The following is a 25,031-nucleotide window of genomic DNA, read 5'->3' on the forward strand; positions in this document are numbered from 1 at the left end:
CAGCTTACGGGGAACAGCAAGTTGTGCAAAAAATACTGAAATATTTAACAGTTGGAAATGTGCATTCAAAAGTTTAGAGGCTCACAAGTTCCTAAGGGTGCATTTTAGATAGAGAGGGATATATAAAAAATTGATTAACCTTTCATGTTATTCACAGGAACTGAAGTAATGTAGAAAAAATAAACATTTACATTTTTTGCCATTTTTTTTTTTTCCACACTGGTAACATGAGTAAATGGACCCCAAAATTTGTTGTGCAATTTCTCCTGAGCATGCCAATTCACCATATGTGGGGGATATCTACTGTTTGGGCACACGGCAGGGCTTGGAAGGGAAGGAGCGCCATTTGACTTATTTTAAAGCAAAACTTGCTGGAATCCTTAGTGGATGCCATGTCACATTTGGTGAGTTCCTGATGTGCCTAAAAAATAGAACCCCTTCCCCCACAAGTGGCCACATTTTGGAAACTAGACCGCTCAAGGAATGTATCTAGATGTGTGGTGAGCATCTTGAATCCCCAGGTGCTTCACAGAAGTTTAGGAGTTTATAACTTTGAACTGTGAAAAAAAAAAAAATAAATAAATCACATTTTTCCCACACAGAGTACAGGAGAAATTGCACCATAAAATTTGTTGGTGCAATTTCTCAGGAGTACACAGATACCCGTTATGTAGCCAATACCCCATATGTGGTCAAAATCTACTTTTGAGGCACAGTTCAAAGCTCAGATGGTAAGAAGGGCCATATTGGAGTTCAGATTTTGCTGGAATGGTTTGAGGGTGCCATGTCACATTCGCAGGGCTCCTGAGGTGCCAGAACAGCAGAACTTACCACAACCAGCCCCACCCACCCCACAAGTGACGTCGTTTTACAATCTATACCTCTGTGAATTTATCTAGGGTGCAGTGATCATGTTGACGCTACAGGTGCCTCACAGAAATAAATGTATAGTATTGGGTGGTAACACGGTACCAAGATATATACCGTTTATACTCTAGTATAAGCCGACCCGAGTATAAGCTGAGACCCCTAATTTTGCCACAAAAAACTGGGAAAACTTAATGACTCTAGTATAAGCCTAGAGTGAAAAATGCAGCAGCTACCGGTAAATGTCAAAAATAAAAATAGATACCAATAAAAGTAAAATTAATTGAGATATCAGTAGGTTAAGTATTTTTGAATATCCATATTGAATCAGGAGCCCCATATAATGCTCAATACAGTTCATGATGGGCCCCATAAGATGCTCCATATTAAAATATATAATAATAATATATATATATATAATGCTGCACAAATGTTGATAAGATGCTCCATAGACACATTTGCCCCATACAGTGCTGCACAAAGGTTAATAATGACCACATAAGATGCTCCATACAGACATTTGCCCCATATAATGCTGCACAAATGCTGATTATGGCCCCATAAGTTGCTCCACAGACTATTATGCCCCATATGCTGTTGCTGCGATTAAAAAACAAAAAAACATTCTCGACGCTCAGGCCCCCTGCACTTGCTATAGTCGCCTTTCCCCTTTCCACCACCGCACGCCGCTGTGTCTTCCTCGTCCTTTGCACTAACGCTCAGGCAGAGGGTGCGCACTAACCACGTCATCGTGCCCTCTGACCTGAGCGTCACAGGCATATGACGCGGAAGACGGCGCCCAGCGGTGGAACGAGGAGAGGTGAATATCTCCGTGCTCCCCCCTCCCCATTATACTCACATGCTCCCGTTGCGGTCCCTGGCAGCTTCTCTGATGGACACTCCGGGCGCGGCAGCTCTTCCAGCTCTGAGCGGTCACCGATACCGCTCATTACAATAATGAATATGCGGCTCCACCCCTATGAGGGTGGAGTCGCTTCCATATTCATTACTGCAATGAGCAGTACCACGTGACCGCTCAACGCTGGAAGAAGCTGTCAGCGCCCGGAGACCATCGGAGATGCAGGGACCGCGCCGTGAGTATGTCACAGCTGCCGACCGACCCCCCCCCCCCATCCCCTTCACCGGGACAATGAATCGAGCATAAGCCAGGAGGGGCACTTTCAGCCTAAAAAAAATGGGATGAAAATCTTGGCTTATACTCGAGTATATATGGTATCTTTCCTGTACCATTTGGGTGGTGAAGAACATTTTTTTTTTTTTTTTTAACTGCTAACTTGTTTTGGCCCCAAATTTTAAATTTTTATAAGGGCTAATAGAAGAAATTGCACAACGAACTGAGAGGCGGTCCATTTTTAACTGAATACGTCAATACCCTATATACAGGTGCATCTCACAAAATTGGAATGTCATCGAAAAGTTCATTTACTTCCGTTCTTCAATACAAAAAGTGAAACTCCTTTATTAGAGAGTCATTACAGAGTGATGTACTTCAAGTGTTTCTGTTAATGTTTATGATTATGGCTTACAGCCAATCAAATCTCATATGTCATTATTTCAGTAAATTAGAAAACGTTTATAACTCCAGCTTGAAAAATGTTTTTAAAATCTGAAATGTTGGCCTACTGAAATGTATATTCACTAAATGCATTCAGTAGGCGATCAGTCTGTGGCACTGCTAAGGTGTTATGGAAGCCCATGTTGTTTTGATAGCAGCCTTCAGCTCGTCTGCATTGTTGGGTCTGGTGTCTCTCATCTTCCTCTTGACAATACCCCTTAGATTCTCCTATGGGGTTTAGGTCAGGCGAGTTTGCTGGCCAATCAAGCACAGTGATGCTGTTGTTTTTAAACCAGGCATTGGTACTTTTGGCAGTGTGAAAAGGTGCCAAGTCCTGCTGGAGAAGGAAATTTCCATCTCCAAAAAGCTTGTCGGCAGAGGGAAGCATGAAGTGCTCTAACATTTCCTGGTAGATGGCTACACTGACTTTGGTCTTGATAAAACACTGGACCTACACCAGCAGATGACATGGCTCCCCAAACCATCATGGATTGTTGAAACTTCACACTAGACCTCAAGCAGCTTGGATCGTTTGTTTCTCCACTCCTCCCCCAGACTCTGGGAGTTCCTAAGGAGCCACTTTTCTTTTCCAGAGACTGCGCTACCAGTTACATGGAAGCCCCCTATATTTCCGCTTTTATTGAAAACATTCCATTTTACATAACATTTGGGATCACATTTAACCTGTGCTCCACACTGATCTTACATTAAGGGTTTCCATCTCAGGCTATGTGCACACGTTGCGGATTTGACGCTGCGGATCTGCAGCTGTTTTCCATGCGTTGTACAGTACCATGTAAACGTATGGAAAACAAAATCCGCAGTGCTCATGCTGCAGGAAAAAAACGCACCGAAACGCAGCAGTGTTTTTTCCGCACCATGTCAATTCTTTGTGCGGATTCCGCAGCGGTTTACACCTGCTCCTCAATAGGAATCCGCTGGTTGTAAAACCGCAGGTGGAATCCGCACAAAAACCGCGGTAAATCCGCAGTGCGGATTTTGCAAAAACACGAATCCGCAACGTGTGCACATAGCCTAAATCTCCGAATGACGGGACTCAGACGAAATCCCTGAGGGACACATTCACTGTCATGAGGCAGCAGAATTACTCTGGACTCCATCTGGCCTCTGTTCAACGGTATCTCTTTTCAGAGGTGCACAAAACTGTTGCCGACAGCACTATTATGCACTCCTAATCATAGGCAAGACAGTGTCCAAACTGTCTCCATCTGCCTATTCATAGGGAATCTTCGAGGTTCTGTTTGCATCACGTATTTCAGAGATTTCCACATAAAACCCCGTTGTAAGTGCTCAGTGCAGAGCGTGTGATAAATGTGCACCAAGGCCTACTGCAATCTTTTTGAGGCAGAATAAACAAATCCATTTTCGAGCACATACTATTTTTTTATCGCTTTCTATTGTTATTAGAGCGAGTGTTTGTCTAGGCCTGTGTGTGCACAGTTTAACGAATCGGCATACTGTAGTGGTGTTACTGGTGCTGAAGCTGAACCGTCATACTAACAGCCCTTCTAAGGGCTAATTGTTTGCTTTGTCTATATCACATACATTCTGCCTTTAGTCTAGAGAGTGAGAGGGAGTTTCAGGAGCAGGGAGAGTGGCTGAATACAGTCTCAAGGCAGGGATTAGGGCTTTGCATTCTGTTACTGAATAATGTAGCTGGGGCTGTTGACCACATTTTTATTTTTTGGCGTGAAAAAATTAACTGTCATTCGTAGAGTAAAAGGTGCTTGTGGTTATACAACACTCCCAAAAAGTGTTATTCCATTACTTATCCATAGAGTATTACTTGCTTTGTGGTACATAACGGTGGTATTAAACTCCAAAAAAAAAAAAGCTTGGGCTGTTGCAGATGCCAATTATTTTTTTTTTATAATTAATAATAAAGTTTTGGTTTCAAGAGACGTATTAGAATTAGGAAATGCGTCAGGCGTGTGGTAAGGGACGTGGAAGTGCTGACAATGGTGCCTGCAGACACCGAGGATGTGGGGCAGGTGCGACTACGCCGGTCGCTGGGGCAGGTGCGACTACGCCGGTCGCTGGAGCACAAGCAAACACGCCCATCCAAGACACATGGGTTCCTGTACCATTTTGCAGGGACGCACAGTACACCACTTCTGAAGTCTGAGCAATGCGAACAGGTTGGTTGGATAGCAAATAATGCTTCCAGCATGCTTGGCAGCGCCACCCAGTCTTCCACACAGTCCAGTATGGCCAACCAAAAGTCTGAATAACTAAAACCTTTCAGGCTGAAATGCAGCATTCTATAATGCTGTATATAAACCCCCAACCCGACCTGTAAGAGAAGAAAAAATGCTTTTGTTCCGAGGAGTGTCACTCTTCATTCGACGCCTCCCATCTTCTTGTGATGCCGTTCTTTCTTGGTTTGTGGGGATGACTCATCCACAGAATTCTCATTGTCATCTCCCTCCTAAGCAGGCGTACTTCTGTGCCTTGTTTAGGGCAGAGCAAAGTACTGCAGTTCTCAGACGCCGGGAAAAGTCAGAGCCCCGTCGCACTGCAGTACTTTGCTCTGCTCTCAACAGGAACGTGATGCCAAGAGGACTTCTGTGGATGATGCAGGCACGTGGCATTTACATGAACCAAGAAAGACTGCATCGCAGGAAGATGGGAGTTGCCGGACCAAGAAGTGCGACACCCCTCAGACCGGACCACCCTGCAGATGAGTTTGTTTTGCTTTTACAAGTCTAGTTGGGGGGGGCTTATATACCGCATTATAGAATGCATTATATCAGCCCTGAAAGGTGGTGGCCGTAATTCATAGCCAAACCTGGTGACAGATTTGCTTTAAAGGAATAACAAATCAGACAGATCCGTGGCTTTTGCTGCTGAACCTCCAACCAGGCATATGAGTTTTTGAAAATAGGCAGAACCTGGTGGCAGCTGTGAAACTTGGCAAGTTCAATACGTGGCACACATTCTCAACTTGGTAGTTCAGCAGTTTCTGAAAACCATACCCAGATTTGCCAGAGCTTCTGGTCAATATACGGAGCGTCAGCGACCATTTCCATGAGACAGGGAGATTCTACCCAACCCCGCCTCATCTCATCTGGTCAGTGGCTTGTGTAACAATGAGGAAGAACATTAGCTGTTGGCTAGTACCCACACAACTACCTTCTCATCTCTCCTACATGGATAGGAATGAGGAGGAGCTGGATAGTAGTCGTGGTGGGGACATGGAAGTGTTGGCTGTAAGGAGCTTGGCACATTTGGCAGACCATATGTATCGCTGCCTTTCCCGTGACCCTCACTTTACATTCATTTTGGCAAAAAGAGTACTGGTTGTTCACCCTGCTAGAGCCACACTACAAGGAGAGTTGCATCTTTTCGTCTCTTTTCTTGCCCATCTGAGGAGGCGAGGGAGGTACGCGGTCAGAGGCCTGGGCCAATTTCATGACGCTATCCCGGCGTCCAGGGCCTGATGAGCGGGTGTTTTTAAAGATGGTCAAGCAATACCTGGCTGACCAAATCGGTGTACTCCCTTATTCCTCTGTGACATTCACTATTGGGTCTCAAAGCTGGACACCTGGCATGTGCTGTGCCTCTATGCCTTGGAGGTGTTGTGCTGCCCTCCCACAAGCGTCTTATCTGAGTGGGTTTTTAGTGCCGCCGGTGTAGCTGTAAGGCTATGTGCACACATTCAGGCTTTTTAATGGGTTTTTTTCGCATCTTTTTCTGCGGGAAAAACACTTAAAAAACGCATGCTTGCGCATCCCATTCTGCAATTTTTGTGCACATGATGCGGTTTTTTTTCCGCCCCCAAAAAACCGCATCGCTATAAAAAACACAGCATGTTCATTAATTTTGCGGATTTTTTCACGTTTTTTTCCCCCCTATTTAATGCATTGGGAAGCCCCGGGAAAAAAAGGCACAAACGCGAGAAAAGCACGAAAACAAACACATGCAGATTTCTTGCAGAAAATGTCCGGTTTTGTTCAGGAAATTTCTGCAAGAAATCCTGACGTGTGCGCATAGCCTAACAAGACAGTTGCTTTAGCCTGTCAACAGAGAATGCTGACAGGCTCACTCTGATAAAAATGAACAAAGTCTGGAATAGCCCCTACTTTTCCACACCACCAGATGACATGAAGTGTTTTTAATCTTCAATATTTGATTGAGGCCCGCCAGTTGTTGCCTTCAAGGGTGTATGGATGACCCTCCTTAGATTGTTTTTTTTTTGTTTTTTTCTGGCTCTTCAGTGTGCAGAGCCTTTGAGTGTAGAAGTGTCACAACTGTACTTTGCTAACAATATTTGAATGAGGCTCTCCAGTTGGTGCCTTCAAAGGTGTATGGATGACCCTGCTGAAATTTTTTTTGACATGCTTTGCACTTACTACTAGACTCATAAAGGCTATGCACTACCACTACTAGACTCATTAAGGCTATGCACTACCACTACATGACAATTTGAACAGAATATGTATGAGGCCATTCTTAGTCTAATCTGAGGCCACCTTTCATAAAAATTTTGGCAGTGTTTTCATAGATTACACTGAAATTTCCAATTTTTTAATAAGTTTGTTTTGATTTACTTATTTTATATATATTTTAATAGTTAGCCTTATAGTTTTAATCCATCCTTTCCTCAATCGTCAACTTACTAACATTATTGTGCATGCCCTCATCATCTCCCGCCTTGACTACTGCAACATTCTTTTCTGTGGCCTCCCTGCAAACACCCTTGCACCTCTCCAGTCCATCCTTAACCCTCCGTCAGGGGCAATATGTTTCATAACGAGTTTAGGGGCATTGCGCCTGTCCGGCACTGGCTAGAAAATTGGCTATATTTTCCTTTTTTAAAAATTTCAATGCTCTAAAAGTGATCAGTTACCTTAACCCCTTCGTGCCATGCGCCGTACTAGTACGGCGCTGCCGGCACTGCATTAGTGCCAGCCGCAGTACTAGTACGGCGCATCGATCACCGCGGTCTCGCGCTGAGCGCCGCGGTGATCGGGTGCGGGTGTCAGCTGTATATGACAGCTGACACCCCGCAGCAATGCCCACGATCGGCGCTATCGCCGATCGCGGGCATTTAACCCCTCTGATGCCGCTGTCAATAGTGACAGCGGCATAGAGGGGGATCGCGCAGGGACGGGGGCTCCCTGCGCTCTCCCACCGGAGCAGCGCGATGAGATCGCGCTGCTCCGGTGACCTGGAAGGAGTCCCCGGATCCAAGATGGCCGCGGGACTCCTTCCGGGTCATGAGATGACCCTGCTTGCCGGCGCCTGCTGAGAGCTGCTGAGTGCAGGCGCCGGCAAGCCTCTGCAAAGTGCCTGTCAGATCACCGATCTGTGATGTCCCCCCCTGGGACAAAGTAAAAAAGTGAAAAAAAAAATGTCCACATGTGTAAAAAAAAAAAAAAAAAAAAATCCTAAATAAAGGAAAAAAAAAAAAAAAATATTCCCATAAATACATTTCTTTATCTAAATAAAAAATCACACAATAAAAGTACACATTTAGTATCGCCGCGTCCGTAACGACCCCACCTATAAAACTATATCACTAGTTAACCCCTTCAGTGAACACCGTAAAAAAAAAGAGGCAAAAAACGCTTTATTCTCATACCGCCAAACAAAAAGTGGAATAACACGCGATCAAAAAGACGGATATAAATAACCATGGTACCACTGAAAACGTCATCTTGTCCCGCAAAAAAAAAGCCACCATACAGCATCATCAGCAGAAAAATAAAAAAGTTATAGCTCTCAGAATAAAGCGATGCAAAAACAATTTATTTTTTATATAAAATAGTTTTTATTGTGTAAAAGCGGCAAAACATTAAAAAATTACATAAATGAGGTATCGCTGTAATCGTACTGACCCGAAGAATAAAACTGCTTTATCCTTTTTACCAAACGCGGAACGGTATAAACGCCCCCCCCAAAAGAATTTCAGGAATTGCTGGTTTTTGTTCATTCCGCCTCCCAAAAATCGGAATAAAAAGCGATCAAAAAATGTCATGTGCCCGAAAATGGTACCAATAAAAACGTCAACTCGTCTCACAAAAAACAAGATCTCACATGACTCTGTGGACCAAAATATGGAAAAATTCTAGCTCTCAAAATATGGTGATGCAAAAACTATTTTTTGCAATAAAAAGCGTCTTTTAGTGTGTGATGGCTGCCAATCATAAAAATCCGCCCAAAAAACGCCATAAAAGTAAATCAAATCCCCCTTCATCACGCCCTTAGTTAGGGAAAAATAATAAAATTTAAAAAAATATATTTATTTCCATTTTCCCGTTAGGCTACTCTCACACTAGCGTCGGTACGGGGCCGTCGCGCTGCGTCGGCCCGACATACCGACGCATACTGTGCAAGCGCCGCACAACAGGGGCAGCGGATGCTGTTTTTCCACGCATCCGCTGCCCCATTGTGAGGTGCGGTGAGGTGGGGGCGGAGTTCCAGCCGCGCATGCGCGGTCGGAAATGGTGGACCGTCGGCACAAAAAAAGTTACATGTAACGTTTTTTGCTGCCGGCGGTCCGCCACAACACTACGCAACCGTCGCACGACGGTTGCGACGTGTGTCAATACGTCGCTAATGTTAGTCTATGGGGAAAAAACGCATCCTGCAGATGACTTTGCAGGATGCGTTTTTTCGCCAAAACGACGCATTGCGACGTATGCAAAAAAACGCTAGTGTGACAGTAGCGCTAGGGTTAGGACTAGGGTTAGGGTTGGGGTTAGGGCTAGGGTTAGGGCTGGGGTTAGGGTTGGGGTTAGGGTTTCAGTTAGAATTGGGGAGTTTCCACTGTTTAGGCACATCAGGGGCTCTCCAAACGCGACATGGCGTCCGATCTCAATTCCAGCCAATTCTGGTTTGAAAAACTAAAACAGTGCTCCTTCCCTTCCGAGTTCTCCTGTGCGCCCAAACAGTGGTTCCCCCCAATGTATGGGGTATCAGCATACTCAGGACAAATTGGACAACAACTTTTGTTGTCCAATTTCTCCTGTTACCCTTGGGAAAATAAAAACGTGGGGGCAAAAATATAATTTTCGTGGAAAAATTTTTTTTTATTTTCGCGGCTCTGCGTGATAAACTGTAGTGAAACACTTGTTGGTTCAAAGTTCTCACAACACATCTAGATAAGTTCCGTGGGGGGTCTAGTTTCCAATATGGGGTCACTTGTCGGGGGTTTCTACTGTTTAGGTTCATCAGGGGCTCTGCAAATGCAACGTGACACCTGCAGACCAATCCATCTAAGTCTGCATTTCAAACGGCGCTCCTTCCCTTCCGAGCTCTGCCGTGCGCCCAAACAGTGGTTCCCCCCAATGTATTGGGTATCAGCGTACTCAGGACAAATTGGCCAATAACTTTTGTGGTCCAATTTCTCCTGTTACCCTTGGGGAAAAAAAAATTGCGGGCTAAAACATCATTTTGTGGAAAGAAAAAATGATTTTTTAATTTTCACAGCGCTACATTCTAAACTTTAGTAAAACAATTGGGGGTTAAAAGTGCTCACCACACATCTAGATAAGTTCCTTAGGGGGTCTTCTTTCCAAAATGGTGTCACTTGTGGGGGTTTCCACTGTTTAGGCACGTCAGGGGCTCTCCAAACACGACATGGGTTCCGATCTCAATTCCAGCAAATCTTGCATTGAAAACTCAAATGGCGCTCCTTCCCTTCCGAGCTCTGCCATGCGCCCAAACAGTGGTTTATCCCCATATATGAAGTATCAGCGTACTCAGGACAAATTGCACAACAACTTTTGGGAGTCCAATTTATCCTGTTACCCTTGGGAAAATAAAAAATTTGGGGCAAAAAGATCATTTTTTGTGAAAATTAATATGAATTTTTTTTTACGGCTCTACATTATAAACTTCTGTGAAGCACTTGGAGGTTGAAAGTGCTCACCACACATCTAGATTAGTTCCTTAGAGGGTCTACTTTCCAAAATGGTGTCACTTGTGGGGGTTTCCACTGTTTTAGGCACATCAGGGGCTCTCCAATCGCGACATGGGTTCCTATCTCAATTCCAGCAAATCTTGCATTGAAAAGTCAAATGGCGCTCCTTCCCTTCCGAGCTTTGCTATGTGCCCAATCAATGGTTTACCCCAACATGTGGGGGGTATCAGCGTACTCGGGACAAATTGTACAACAACTTTTTTGGTCCAATTTCTCCTGTTACCCTTGGTAAAATAAAACAAATTGGATCTGAAGTAAAAATTTTGTGAAAAAAAAGTTAAATGTTCAATTTTTTTTTAAACATTCCAAAAATTCCTGTGAAGCACCTAAAGGGTTAATAAACTTTTTGAATGTGGTTTTGAGTACCTTGAGGGGTGCAGTTTTTAGAATGGTGTCACTTTTGGGCATTTTCTGTCATATAGACCCCTCAAAGTCACTTCAAGTGTGAGGTGGTCCGTATAAAAAATGATTTTGCAAATTTTGTTGCAAAAATGAGAAATCGCTGGTCAACTTTTAACCCTTAACTCCCTAACAAAAAAATTGTTTCCAAAATTGTGCTGATGTAAAGCAGACATGTGGGAAATGTTGTTTATTATTATTATTATTATTATTATTATTATTGTTTATTTATATAGCACCATTAATTCCATGGTGCTGTACATGAGAAGGGGTTACATCAAAATACAAATATCACTTACAGTAAACAAAACTAACAATGACAGACTGGTACAGCGGGAAGAGGACCCTGCCCTTGCGGGCTTACAATCTACAGGATTAGTTTATTAACTATATTATGAGATATAACTCTCTAATTTAAGGGCATAAAAACTAAAAGTTTGAAAATTGCTAAGTTTTCATAATTTTCGACAAATTTTTGTTTTTTTCACAAATAAATGCAAGTCATATCGAAGAAGTTTTACCACTATCATGAAGTACAATATGTCACGAGAAAACAATCTCAGAATCAGCGGGATCCGTTGAAGCGTTTTAGAGTTATGACCTCATAAAGTGACAGTGGTCAGAATTGTAAAAATTGGCCCTGTCACTTAGGTGAAAACAGGCTTCGGGGTGAAGGGGTTAATAGGAATGTAATAAATGAGAATACACATAATCAGGTGGAAAAAAAAATGTTTAATAACCAGAAAAGTAATATGATTCTATGTCTTGAGCATCCTCCTCACTGTCTCCATCTTGATCTGTATCAGACACATCTGGACATTCTTCCACATCATCTTCTGAATCAATGTCACGTTCTTCCCCTAAATCTTCTAGCTGTAAGGGGTCTGTCTCATCATCAAGCAGTATATTTTGCACTTGCTCAACATGAAGGGCATTGGACAAGTCAAATATTCTCCTCGCCATTTCAGAAGAAAAGCTGAAGCAAGAGAGAGAATGTGTTAGGGCGCAATGTGCCTGAGAAGCACACTCTTATTTCTAACAAAACTTTCTATGACAAATCCACAAATTTAGCACTAGCTATTCATAAAACAAGCTAAAAAAACAATTGGGATGAATAAAAACCGCAAATTCTAACCATCAAAGGTGTGACGCATTCAGGGGCAATGAGCCGGAGAAGCCAGAACACTGATATCTGATCTCCTGCAGCTCTGCAGCACAAGAGGCTTCTCAGGTTTCACACAGCCTTTAGGGTATGTGCACACGTCCGGATTTCTTGCAGAAATTTCCTGAAGAAAACCGGAAATTTTCTGCAAGAAATCCGCATTTTTTTTTTTTGCGTTTTTTTTCCGTTTTTTTCGCGGTTTTTTTTTAGCATTCTGCAAGCGTAATTAGCTTGCAGAATGCTAAAGTTTTCCAAGCGATCTGTAGCATCGCTTGGAAAACTGACTGACAAGTTGGTCACACTTGTCAAACATACTGTTTGACAAGTGTGACCAACTTTTTACTATAGATGCTGCTTATGCAGCATCTATAGTAAAAGAATGTTTAAAAATAATAAAAAAAATAAAAAAAAGCTTATACTCACCTGCAGACCTCAGCGGCGTCCGTTCCGTATAGATGGTGTGTGCGCGCAGGACCTTCCATGACGTCGCGGTCACGTGAGCGGTCACATGACCGGTCTCGACCAATCACAGGACCGTGACGTCATCGCAGGTCCTTCACCGCACACCAGCTACAGGAACCGAAGCGGGAGCATGCACCTGAGAGGCGGGAAGACATCGAAGGGGAGTATATCACTATTTTTTATTTTAATTATTTTTTTTTTACTACTTATATGGTGCCCAGTCCGTGGAGGAGAGTCTCCTCTCCTCCACCCTGGGTACCAACCGCACATAATCTGCTTACTTCCCGCATGGTGTGCACAGCCCCGTGCGGGAAGTAAGCAGATCAATGGACTCCTAGGTGTGCGGAATCCCCGCAATTCCGCATTTTTAATGAACATGTTGCTTTTTTTTCCGTGATGCGATTTTTTCGCGGAAAAAATCGCAACATTTGCACAAAAAATGCGGAATACACTGTAAATAGGAGGCATATGTAAGCGGTTTTTTCGCGTTTTTATCACGTTTTTATAGCGAAAAAACGCAAAAAATCCTGACATGTGCACATACCCTTAAAGTTAGGAAGGTACTGGGAGGAGGGTGTTACCCAGACAAACCACTGAAAATAGAGAAATGAAACTAAGTGAGCTGCGCCTGTCAGATCAGTTGCCCCTGACAGAGGGTTAACTCTGCTGCCCGACTAATTCATCTCTCTCCTCGCTACTCCTCCACTCCCCCCCCCCCCCCCCCCCCCCCTCCCTGCAAATCTCTTCACTGGCTCCCATTCCCTCAGCGTATCCAGTTCAAATTACTAATACTGACCTACAAAGCCATCCACAACCTGTCTCCTCCATATATCTCTGAACTAATCTCTCGATATCTTCCCTCACGTAATCTCCGGTCCTCCCAAGACCTCCTACTCTCCTCCACACTTATTCGCTCCTCACCCAACCGCCTTCAAGACTTCACCCGAATATCCCCCATCCTCTGGAATTCTGTGCTCAAACACGTTCGACTATCAACCACATTCGGATGCTTCAGACGGAACCTGAAAACTCACCTCTTCAGAAAAGCCTACAGCCTGCACTGACCCCGCTGCCTCCTCACCACTACCGAAGCTACCGCCCCACCAACACTGGAGCTGCTGCAACCCCCAACCTACTGTGTCCTTCCCCATAATCCTGTAGAATGTAGGCCCACAAGGGCAGGGTCCTCGCCCCTCTGTACCAGTCTGTAATTGTTAGTTTTACTGTAAGTGATATCTGTAATTTGTATGTAACCCCTTCTCATGTACAGCACCATGGAATCAATGGTGCTATATAAATAAATAATAATAATATACAAGTCATGCAGAAAAGAATGTTTCTTAACCTTTTTCTTTCCCTGTAAACTTCAATTTCCAATTGTGGAATGTTTTATCACTACTTAGTGTAGTAAAAGTGTGACACCAATGTTTTCTGACTCCAAGATTGCTGCTGAGCTGCTTCCAGGGGTCTTCCCCATGCTGTTGTCCCACAATTCTGCATTTATTCCATTCTTTTCAGACCAAACTCGCACGTCTCAATAAATAGCTTGGTGATGTAACCGTTGGCTCAGTAGCGCCAACCATGTATGCTGCCCGTCATAAATAAAAAATGTGAATTCTTTCTTGGTGTTTTTTTTTTGTTCTGCGCGATCCTGGCGTGTACACTGTATGTGCTTACAAACTAGAACTTGCTTTGTGCCGAAAGATAATTTTTTTTTTATTTCACTCCTAGGAAATAATTGCAGTTTGCTGTGACCTCATGGTTTAAGTGGGCATAAAGATGAGTATAAGCAGTGATGAGGTCAATTTCCTGGTATACAGATATTTGCAAGAATCAGGTGCGTAACTTTAGTAGGGGTAAGTACTCGCATAGTGGAAAGGCTACAGATTTTCCTTCTAGCCTTGCAGGTGGAAAAGCGGCAGCAAGTAACAACAAAGTGGATGAGCTCTTTTAATGGAGAAAACAAAATTTGACACGGTTTCCCCGAAAATAAGACCTCTTGTATATTAGTTTTCGCTCCCAAAAGATTGGTTAGGGCTTGTCTTCAGGGGATGCCTTTATTTATTTTTTTCCATAAATGACAATCCTTGTTTATTCTTGGAAAAAAAACAAAAACATTTACCGGTATTCCAAGCTAATCATGTCATCACACACATGCTGCACATACACGTGTGCACATACCAGACTAGTTTTTCTAGACTCTAGCTGTTAAAGTACCTTTGACACATGACCCTAATGTCAGCAGAGGTAATCTTAAGGGTGCCCTGGGCATATTTAAAAAATCCTATAAAATTATGCTAGGGCTTTTTTGGGGGGGTAACATTGTAGATGTGGAATCCATGAGGATTCATTCGGATTGGTCATTCCTCTGTTAAGATTCGATCATGGCGGTATTGTGGGCAGAGCTGTGGTTGTATGCTGCCGCCGTAGTAGGGTCACAAGCGGTGGAACGACTCCTGTCTGTGTTTTGTGTTTTGACCATATTTTTTTCTGCAATTTTTCTTTTCCAGGATTTTCCCATTCCGCCTTTACGTTTGGTATAGAAAGCCATATCAGCCAGTCCAATATCAATGGTGCCCTGGTGCCACCTGCTGCTTTAATCTCTATTATTCAGAAAGGATTGCAGTATGTGGAAGCCGAAGTTAGCATTAACGAGGTAAGCTACTTATTTTTTGTATTTTTTTCCCCAAAAACGTTATTAATGACTGTTCATGACCAAGCCATTTTGCATTTCGGTTTTCTCCTTTCATTCTTCCAAGAGACAGAACTTGTCTATTTCTGCCGTTATCATGAGCTTGATTTATTTTTATTTTTTTTGCTGAAAAAGTTGTTTTTGAATGACGCCGTTCATTTTGCAGTAAACTGGAAAATATTCCTAGTTTGATGTTTTGTTTTAAGGGGGTGGGAATGTTCTTGAGCTATGTGCCCACGTTCATGAATAGTAGCGTTTTGTGCGCAGCGTATTTTCGTTGAATCCAAAGTCCTGGGTTCTAATAAACGTGTGTGTTTAGGTTACTATGCGGATTTACAGCATCTAATGACCGTCTATTGGCATCGGAGACTAGCGTCTCCCCTACCGAAATTGACATGCTGCGGCTCGTAACTCCTCACACCGGGTGAGTTTAATGAGCATTAAATAGAAGCACAGTGGGCATGAGATTCCTAGAAATCCCATCCACTGTTCTTGTAATGTAGAACAGTGCGGCGAAAATGATGCTATTCCTGTCCTGTGATGGGCGCACAGCCTTATTTTCTATTTTATTACAAAATAAAAACTATCATTGGTAGCCAGTGTGATCCTCCTGCGATCTGTCTCCTGTGATGTGTGCTGGCTGCTGTGTGACCTGTGATAGCAGCATTTTTTTATTTTTTTTTCATCCTGCACTGAACATTCGTGCTATTCCCAAGGCCGCAGCGCTCTGATCTATATTGCTGCTAAGTCTGCTCCAAGGGCATTTATTTTTTTTATATAGGGCTGGGGTCACACTTGCGAGTGTGATGCGAGAAACTCACGCATCAATACCCAGCACTCGGACCAGAGCGTGCGGCTGCTTAGAAATACATGCAGCCGCACACTCCCGTCCCAAGTGCCGGCGGCAGTGCCGGGTATTGATGCGAGCAACTCGCATCACACTCACAAGTGTGACCCCAGCCTTATACTATTAATAGTAGAGAGTAGCTTTATAAGTAAGGAGGTAGTGTTTTTCTTCTGCCAAAAAAAATAAGAAATTACCGGGTAACTTCTTAGCTAGTGCATTAGGGGAGCGTATATAAGTGTTGGTGACGTCCGTTTCACAAGTCCCACACAATACACGTGTAAAAGCACCACTTACACACACATCCCCAGTGTTTTGAAGAATAATATAAAAACAGCCCATTCGTCACAGACGTTATTCACCATAGGAGGCATGCACTTTCCTGGGATCAGGCAGTGAGGTAGATCCCACATTTCTCGCTCTTCCTCCTCATCTAGTGAGGAGGGACCCCCAAGTTGGCGCCCTAGTACCCAGGCAACCTTTACAGTAGTCGATCCCATATGGGCTCCACTCCCAGAAAATTGAGCCTGCTATTCCATATTTCATGGGTAGCTTAGGAATACAGTTTGACATTACAGGCCTCACTGAATTGACTTTTTCAAATTTATTTATTTTTTTAGCAAGGAAATAAGTCCTTGGTGGCCCAGGCAAATTTGGATAGCCATAAGTTGTTTTTTTCATCCAAAATCCCAAGTCATCATCTGACGCATTTACAGGGGTAAATCTGGCATAAGTGACAGTTTGGGGCATTGTGCTGCATATGGGCATAGTCAGAATACCAGAGCTTTGGCATTATTATTATTATTATTTGGCAGATATTCTCTGCAATACACAGATATTGCGTATGGCCATGACAAGTACACAGTTTGAAGCAACTCAAAAATGTTTGCTTTATAGTGATAATTCAGAAAATTCCTGCCCAGTAAGAGGGCCAGGTACGGAATTAAACTGTGCGAGAGTACCTCAGGGTACACCCACAGATCTGGGGTCTAGGGGACACCCAGATTGACCCCCCCCTCCCCTGAATATCCTCCTGTCCTGAGGGTGTGTGGGAAAATTGTGTGGGAATTGCTGCACCCACTGCTGGATAAGGGTTATCCCCTCTACATAACTTACACCAGCATCTTGCTCTTCAAGACCCGTTGCCAGTTACAGGTGCATCTAGGTAGTCAAATTTACCGCACACTCTGATGAATGCAGTTTCTTTTTATTCAAGTGCAGGTAACATCAACTCAGAGCAAACATAATGTGCAAGTTTATAAATACAACATACAACGTTTCGACCCGGTCCCGGGTCTTGTTCACAAATGTCGCTCTGTAGTGAGGGGAAGAAATGAGCATTCTGTTAGTTAAAACATACAAACAAATTATATTTACATACATACAATAAATCAAGAGGCGCAAAATAGATGACTCGGTTGACTACATTGGAGTAGCAGCAGCAAATATAATGTGCATGTCACAACATAGTTATAAGAATGTGTTCTCAGGCATGGGTCCATATTACGTCAGCGATCAAATAAAATAAGTATCAAGGCAGATACACAGATTAGCAAAGAGACAAAATGGGGCTCTCAGTTAATAAGGGCCAGGGCTGATTCATGCGGGAGGGTTAGGTTACTGTTGCACCTGAGAGGAGATGGAAGAGTTAAATATAGGAAAATCTACCTTTTTATTATGCTGAGCCTGTCAGTAAGAGGTAATGGTGGTCCCTGGTGGGATAAGGCAGAGAAATTTGTCCTGGAAGGTAAAGTAATTGGGTACCTGGAGGATGCCCCGAAAGTATTCCCTTGTTAGTAAGTCTGTTGCCTATAAAGATTACCTTGGCTCTGGTATCCTGGTGTGTGCACCTGCTCCACTGATGTGTGAGCCGTGGCGGTGGCCATTTCTACCAGCTATTTAAGGGATGCAAGGGAATGGGGTCTGTGACCTCGCTCCTTGTCCAGGTGTCGTGTGCACAATGGCGCTGTGGATGTGTAACTAAAATAAAAAATGCATCCTGGAGAGGGCGGAGCAAGGATGACGCAGGTGTCATGTGAAATCACGTCACCCATGGGGCGTAGGCAAGATGACATCGGTGTCGTGATAGTTACACGTCACGTGACCAGGTTGTTACAGGAGCGTGTGACGCTTGTATGTGCTTCCTGCTGGCCCTGAATTGCGGACTTGAAAGGGATGTAATACTTTAAAGAATCTAGGAGCAATGGTGTGTAGATGAGCATATGGAGATGAGTAAAAGAAAATAAGGAAATGGCGATGAAGGCAATTGTAGAGGTCAAGAACAAGCTCAGCCCAGTGCTATATGGTGTGGGGACATAGAAAAGGGAGGGCGATGGTTATGTTGGTCATTTTGAGAGAGGATAAGTGAAGGGAGAGACCGTGTGTGGGTAGGAAAAGAGGAAGATAAACGAAAGCAAGGAACAGAAAAGGAAGTCACAAGTGTGAGTAATTTACCCTGTAAAGGCAACAAGGGTGAGAGAGGAAGGTTCCTTTGGACCGTGGTCTAGCTGATCTTTATGGGAGGCACAAATATTAGTTAGGATAATAAATCTAATTCTCTGAGGCCCAAGGGGGGCAGGGTCTGGAGTTTATGAATCCGGAAGGCCTCCCTTTGAGAATTTGAATGTGATTGTCCCCACAGTGAGGACACTTGTTCCAGAACTTGGAAATGTAGTTGTGATACTAGCTTTGGAAAAGTGGAGTGGAAGAGGTAACCAAGTCTTGCCACAGGGAGTGGTGGACTTGTGGCTGGCTATACGGTCTAACATGAAGAAGAGCCCGCAGGGGTATTTGACGATATAATCCACAGTTGAACTTGCATGTATAAAATCCCTTGATGGGGATTGAATGTCCTGTCCTGGGGTGTAAGACCTCACTAGATTTTATAACATTAGAACAAGCCTTACAACTGAGACAGTGGAATGTGCCCATTCTTCTACTGCCTAGGAATTGTTGGGTGGGTAACAGTTTAGTGATGCCTATGTCTGCTCTGACTAGGTTGTCTTTAAATTACCAGCATGCAGGCTTAACAGGAGACCCCAAAACATTAACCCCTTTACCCCCAAGGGTGGTTTGCACGTTAATGACCGGGCCAATTTTTACAATTCTGACCACTGTCCCTTTATGAAGTTATAACTCTGGAACGCTTCAACGGATCCCAGTGATTCTGACACTGTTTTCTCGTGACATATTGTACTTCATGATAGTGGTAAAATTTATTTGATATTACCTGCGTTTGTGAAAAAAATGGAAATTTGGTGAAAATTTTGAAAATTTTGCAATTTTCCAACTTTGTATTTTTATGCAATTAAATCACAGAGATATGTCACACAAAATATTTAAGTAACATTTCCCACATGTCTACTTTACATAAGCACAATTTTGGAACCAACATTTTATTTTGTTAGGGAGTTATAAGGGTTAAAAGTTGACCAGCAATTTCTCATTTTTACAACTCCATTTTTTTTTTAGGGACCACATCTCATTTGAAGTCATTTTGAGGGGTCTATATGATAGAAAATACCCAAGTGTGACACCATTCTAAAAACTGCACCCTTCAAGGTGCTCAAAACCACATTCAAGAAGTTTATTAACCCTTCAGGTGTTTCACAGGAATTTTTGGAACGTTTAAATAAAAATGAACATTTAACTTTTTTTCGCAAAAAATTTAATTCAGCTCCAATTTGTTTTATTTTACCAAGGGTAACAGGAGAAAATAGACCGCAAAAGTTGTTGTACAATTTGTCCTGAGTACGCCGATACCCCATATGTGGGGGTAAACCACTGTTTGGGCACATGACAGAGCTCGGAAGCGAAGGAGCGCCATTTGACTTTTCAATGCAAAATTGACTGGAATTCAGATGGGACGCCATGTTGCGTTTGAAGAGCCACTGATGTGCCTAAACATTAAAACCCCCACAAGTGACACCATTTTGGAAAGTAGACCCCCTAAGGAACTTATCTAGAGGTGTGGGGAGCACTTTGACCCACCAAGTGCTTCACAGAAGTTTATAATGCAGAACCGTAAAAATAAAAAAATCATATTTTTTCACAAAAATTATCTTTTCGCCCCCAATTTTTTATTTTCCCAAGGGTAAGAGAAGAAATTGGACCCTAAAAGTTGTTGTACAATTTGTCCTGAGTATGCTGATACCCAATATGTGGGGGTAAACCACTGTTTGGGCGCATGGGAGAGCTCGGAAGGGAAGGAGCGCCGTTTGACTTTTCAATGCAAAATTGACAGGAATTGAGATGGGACGCCATGTTGCATTTGGAGAGCCACTGGTGTGCCTAAACATTGAAACCCCCCCACAAGTGACACCATTTTGGAAAGTAAACCCCCTAAGGAACTTATCTAGAGGTGTGGTGAGCACTTTGACCCACCAAGGGCTTCACAAAAGTTTATAATGCAGAGCCGTAAAAATAAAACAATTTTTGTGGGAAAATTTTTTTATTTTTTAGCCCCCAGTTTTGTATTTTCCCGAGGGTAACAGGAGAAATTGGACCCCAAAAGTTGTTGTCCAATTTGTCCTGAGTACTTTGATACCCCATATGTGGGGTGGAGCCACCGTTTGGGCGCATGGGAGGGCTCGGAAGGGAAGGAGCGCCATTTGGAATGCAGACTTAGATGGAATGGTCTGCAGGCGTCACATTGCGTTTGCAGAGCCCCTAATGTACCTAAACAGTAGAAACCCCCGACAAGTGACCCCATATTGGAAACTAGACCCCCCAAGGAACTTATCTAGATGTGTTGTGAGAACTTTGAACCCCCAAGTGTTTCACTACAGTTTATAACGCAGAGCCGTGAAAATAAAAAATCCTTTTTTTTCCCACAAAAATTATTTTTTAGCCCCCAGTTTTGTATTTTCCCAAGGGTAACAGGAGAAATTGGACCCCAAAAGTTGTTGTCCAATTTGTCCTGAGTACGCTGATACCCCATATGTTGGGGAAAACCCCTGTTTGGGCACACGAGAGAGCTCGGAAAGGAGGGAGCACTGTTTTACTTTTTCAACACAGAATTGGCTGGAATTGAGATCGGACGCCATGTCGCGTTTGGAGAGCCCCTGATGTGCCTAAACAGTGGAAACCCCCCAATTATAACTGAAACCCTAATCCAAACACATCCCTAACCCTAATCCCAACGGTAACCCTAACCACACCTCTATCCCAGACACACCCCTAACCCTAATCCCAACCCTATTCCCAACCGTAAATGTAATCCAAACCCTAACCCTAACTTTAGCCCCAACCCTAACTGTAGCCTTAACCCTAGCCCTAACCCTAATGGGGAAAATGAAAATAAATACTTTTTTTTATTTTTTTTATTTTTCCCTAACTAAGGGGGTGATAAAGGGTGGTTTGATTTACTTTTATAGCGGGTTTTTTTTAGCGGATTTTTATGATTGGCAGCCGTCACACACTGAAAGACGCGCGCATCATGTTATAGTGTAAGATCGGTGATCTGACACTTTGCTGTGCACGGTGTCAGATCACCGATCTGACGTGCACTTTTTCTATGCTTCCCGGCGCCTGCTCTGAGCAGGCGCAGTGAAGCCACCTCCCTGCAGGACCCGGATGCTGCGGCCATCTTGGATCCGGGCCTGCAAGGAGGAGGAGGAGGTAAGAGACCCTCGCAGCAACGCGATCACATCGCGTTGCTCCGGGGGTCTCAGGGAAGCCCGCAGGGAGCCCCCTCCCTGCGCGATGCTTCCCTATACCGCCGGCACACCGCGATCATGTTTGATCGCGGTGTGCCAGGGGTTAATGTGCCAGGGGCGGTCCGTGACCGCTCCTGGCACATAGTGCCGGATGTCAGCTACGATAGGCAGCTGACACCCGGCCGCGATCGGCCGCGCTCCCCCCGTGAGCGCCGCCGATCGCTCTGGACGTACTATCCCGTCGGTGGTCATACGGGCCCACCCCACCTCGACGGGATAGTACGTCCAATGTCAGAAAGGGGTTAAAGGCTTCAATGGATGGATAAGCACGGTGTAGAAGTGGTCAGTGTTTGCAGATGATCATATGAATTTGGGGCATGAGGGGGTGATGGGTGTAGACTAAAGATATTCGTTCTTGTTTTCTGTCTTGGGTGCGTACTGATGATGTGGTCATAGTCCTGTTTTTTTTTTGTTTTGTTTTTTTCTTCTTTTCTTTCTTTGGACCTTCTCACAGTATTCGGGTTTATCGGAAAAAAGGTTGTGTCCATAGATGGCTTCTGAGCCCGCTCGGAATTTTGTTCTCTCTATGGTATAATGCAAGAGTGGTGCAATGAAGGTCAAACAAGACTAATTGACATCCGAACTAGAGACTGCGAGAAAGATGTAATTAGCTGTTGTTTTAACCCCTTAATGACAGCCAATACGTCTTTTAACTGACCTGAGATATAAGAGAATAGCCTCTCCATAGATGTGACAATCCAGCAGCTGTCGGCTGTACACTATAGCTGACAACTTGCTGTATCAGCCACGATCAGTGTTTGCACCATCCAAATCTGTTTAACCCCTTAGATGCTGCTGTCAATAGTGACTACATCTTTATAAATGGTTAAAAGAGTGTGAGGGCTTCCTCTTTATCCAAATTGGTGCCCTCAGATCATGATTTTGTGGTCCTGACGTTTGCCATGGCAATTCATGACCAAATAGTGGCCTTAGAGTCTGACTGCTGTAGTAATCTGTTCAGAAGTTAGTGACATTTAGGTGGTAAAAATACACATTTTGATTTGTCATGTCACTTTGCATTAATTCCTGTAAGACACCTGAAGGGTTGGTTAACAAACTAACTGATAGCAGTTTTCAATTTGTCAGGGGGTACTGTTTTTAAAATATCACTTTTGGGGGTTTTCTAATATATAGGACCCCTAAAGTCACTTCAAACATGGATAAGTCCTTAAAAAAAGAAATTTTGTTAATTTCCTTGAAAATAAGAAAAATTGCTGCTACATTTTTAAACCTCATAAAATGCTAACAAAACAAAATAACATTTTACAAATGGTGCTGATATAAAGCCGATATGTGGGAAATGTTTATTAATGGTTCGCTGTGGTATGACCATCTGGATTAAAGAGATAATCATTCAAATTTAGAAGAGTTCAAATTTTTTAAAATTTTTCTGACATTTTATAAATAAACACAAAACATATTGACCTAAATTTACCATTATCATAAAGTATAATGTGTCATGAAAAAACAGTCTCAAAATCACTGGGATTTGTTGAAGCGTTGCAGAGTTATTACCACATAAAGTGACACTGGTCAGATTTAAAAAAAAATGTGGCTCCGTCACTAAGGGGTTAAGGAAATCGCTGGAGGTTGTGACAAGCCACAAGATGTTGTTCATGGTCGTGGTGTCATACGGTTACAGGTTCGACAGCCAAGCAGGCTAAGCAATAGAAGGAAATTTGTGTGTACACAGTGAAGGCGAAGTGCAGGTGGAAGGAGGTTATTAGCCCCTGGGACATCTAGGTAGTCAAATTCACTGCACACTCTCTTGAATGCAATTTCTTTTTATTCAAGTGCAGGTAACATTAGCTCTGACCAAACATAAAGTGCAGAGTTACAGGTGCATGAGGCACCGTGCAAAAAAAAAAAAAATCAGAGAGGCCTCCCTATGCCACTAATTGGGCAAATGCTGAGAGAGTGCGAAAACAGAGCCCAGTGCAGCAAGAGCATTCTGGTAGTCAAGTATAAGGACAAGCGGGATTATCCTGATCTTGACACCCATACACTGGCGACAACCACTCCCTTGTTAATGTCAGCGGTACCACAACACACAAAAGTCCCAAAGCCAGATTGTATTGTGGATTCTAATTTGTACATGGGGGTCGATCTCTCAGATCAGGTCCTCAAACCATACAGTGCCATTCAAAAAGCAAAAGTATGGTACAAAAAATTGGCTGCGCACTTTGTACAGATGGCACTGTACAATTCTTTTGTTGGTTTTGATCTGCAGGCAATAAGAGGACCTTCCTTCAGTTTCAGGAGGTAGTCATCAAGGCCCTAATGTTTGGCGCTCACGATGGAAAGGGTCCCAGTACTTCTGAAACGGATAGTGCCCATTTTGTCCCAGATTGACATTTTCAAGCAGAAGTTCCCCAAACGGCCAAGAAGGAAAGAACACAAAAAAGGTGCAGCATAATGCTCCAAAGGAAAATCCGAAAAGACCCAATTTACTATTGTGAAACCTGGCCTTCGCATTAAGGATTTCTTCAAAGCGTACCACACGTCCATAAATTAATAAATGTTGACGCAACACACTATTATAGTCTGATGTATGATCGACAACTTACACATACCACCACATTATAAATTCATACACCAGTAAAACCAAAAGCATTATCATTGCTATAACTATGCCGCTAGATAAATTCCTTCAGGGGTGTAGTTTCCAAAATGGTGTCACTTGTGGGTGATTTCCACCATTAGACATATCAAGGGCTCTCCATATGTGACCTGGCACATGCAGACCATTTCACCACAGTCTGCGCTCCAAACCGTGCACACAAACAGTATTTTTCCATCACATTTCCGGTATATCTGTACTCCAGCAAAAATGGACTCTAAAATTGATGTGCAATTTCTCTTATTACCCTTGTGAAAATAAAAAGAAAAATTGATCTGAATTAAAAATTGTGAGAAAAAAAAAAGTTAAATGTTCATTTTTTTTTTCCCCTTTATGCACCTAAATGGTTAATAAACTTCTTGAATGTGGTTTTGAGCACCTTAAGAAGTGCAATTTAGAATGGTGTCACTTTTGTGTATTGTCTGTCATATACACCCCTCAGTCACTTCAAATGTGATGTCCCAAAAAAAAAAAAAAAAGTTGGAAAAATGAGAACGCTGGAAAACTTTTATCCCTTCCTGACAACATTTTTTTTTCCCAAAATTGTTTTGATGTAAAGTAGAAAAGTAGACATATGGGAAATGTTACTTATGAACTATTTTGTCTGACATAACTCTCTAAGGGCATACAAATGAAAAATTTGAAAACTGAGAAATTTTCCAAATTGTCACCAAATTTCCGATCTCTTTACAAATGCAAATAATATTGAACAAATTTTACCACTGTCATGAAGTACAATATGGC

At 43.1% G+C, this 25,031-nt stretch overlaps 1 protein-coding gene across 4 annotated transcripts in view; it reads left to right on the top strand.

Annotated features, from left to right (window-relative positions):
- Nucleotides 1-25,031, top strand: part of TBL1XR1 (TBL1X/Y related 1) — a 180,905-nt gene that overhangs the window by 119,787 nt on the left and 36,087 nt on the right. For all 4 annotated transcript variants that reach the window (XM_077290504.1, XM_077290501.1, XM_077290500.1 and 1 more), the window contains 2 exons: nt 14,146-14,251; nt 14,925-15,070. In XM_077290504.1, the coding sequence (XP_077146619.1) occupies nt 14,194-14,251; nt 14,925-15,070 (204 nt within the window). In that variant the 5' untranslated portion in view covers nt 14,146-14,193. The remainder of the gene's footprint in view (nt 1-14,145; nt 14,252-14,924; nt 15,071-25,031) is intronic.

Source organism: Ranitomeya variabilis, chromosome 2 (genome assembly GCF_051348905.1).
Source record: "Ranitomeya variabilis isolate aRanVar5 chromosome 2, aRanVar5.hap1, whole genome shotgun sequence".
NCBI classification, from domain to species: domain Eukaryota; kingdom Metazoa; phylum Chordata; class Amphibia; order Anura; family Dendrobatidae; genus Ranitomeya; species Ranitomeya variabilis.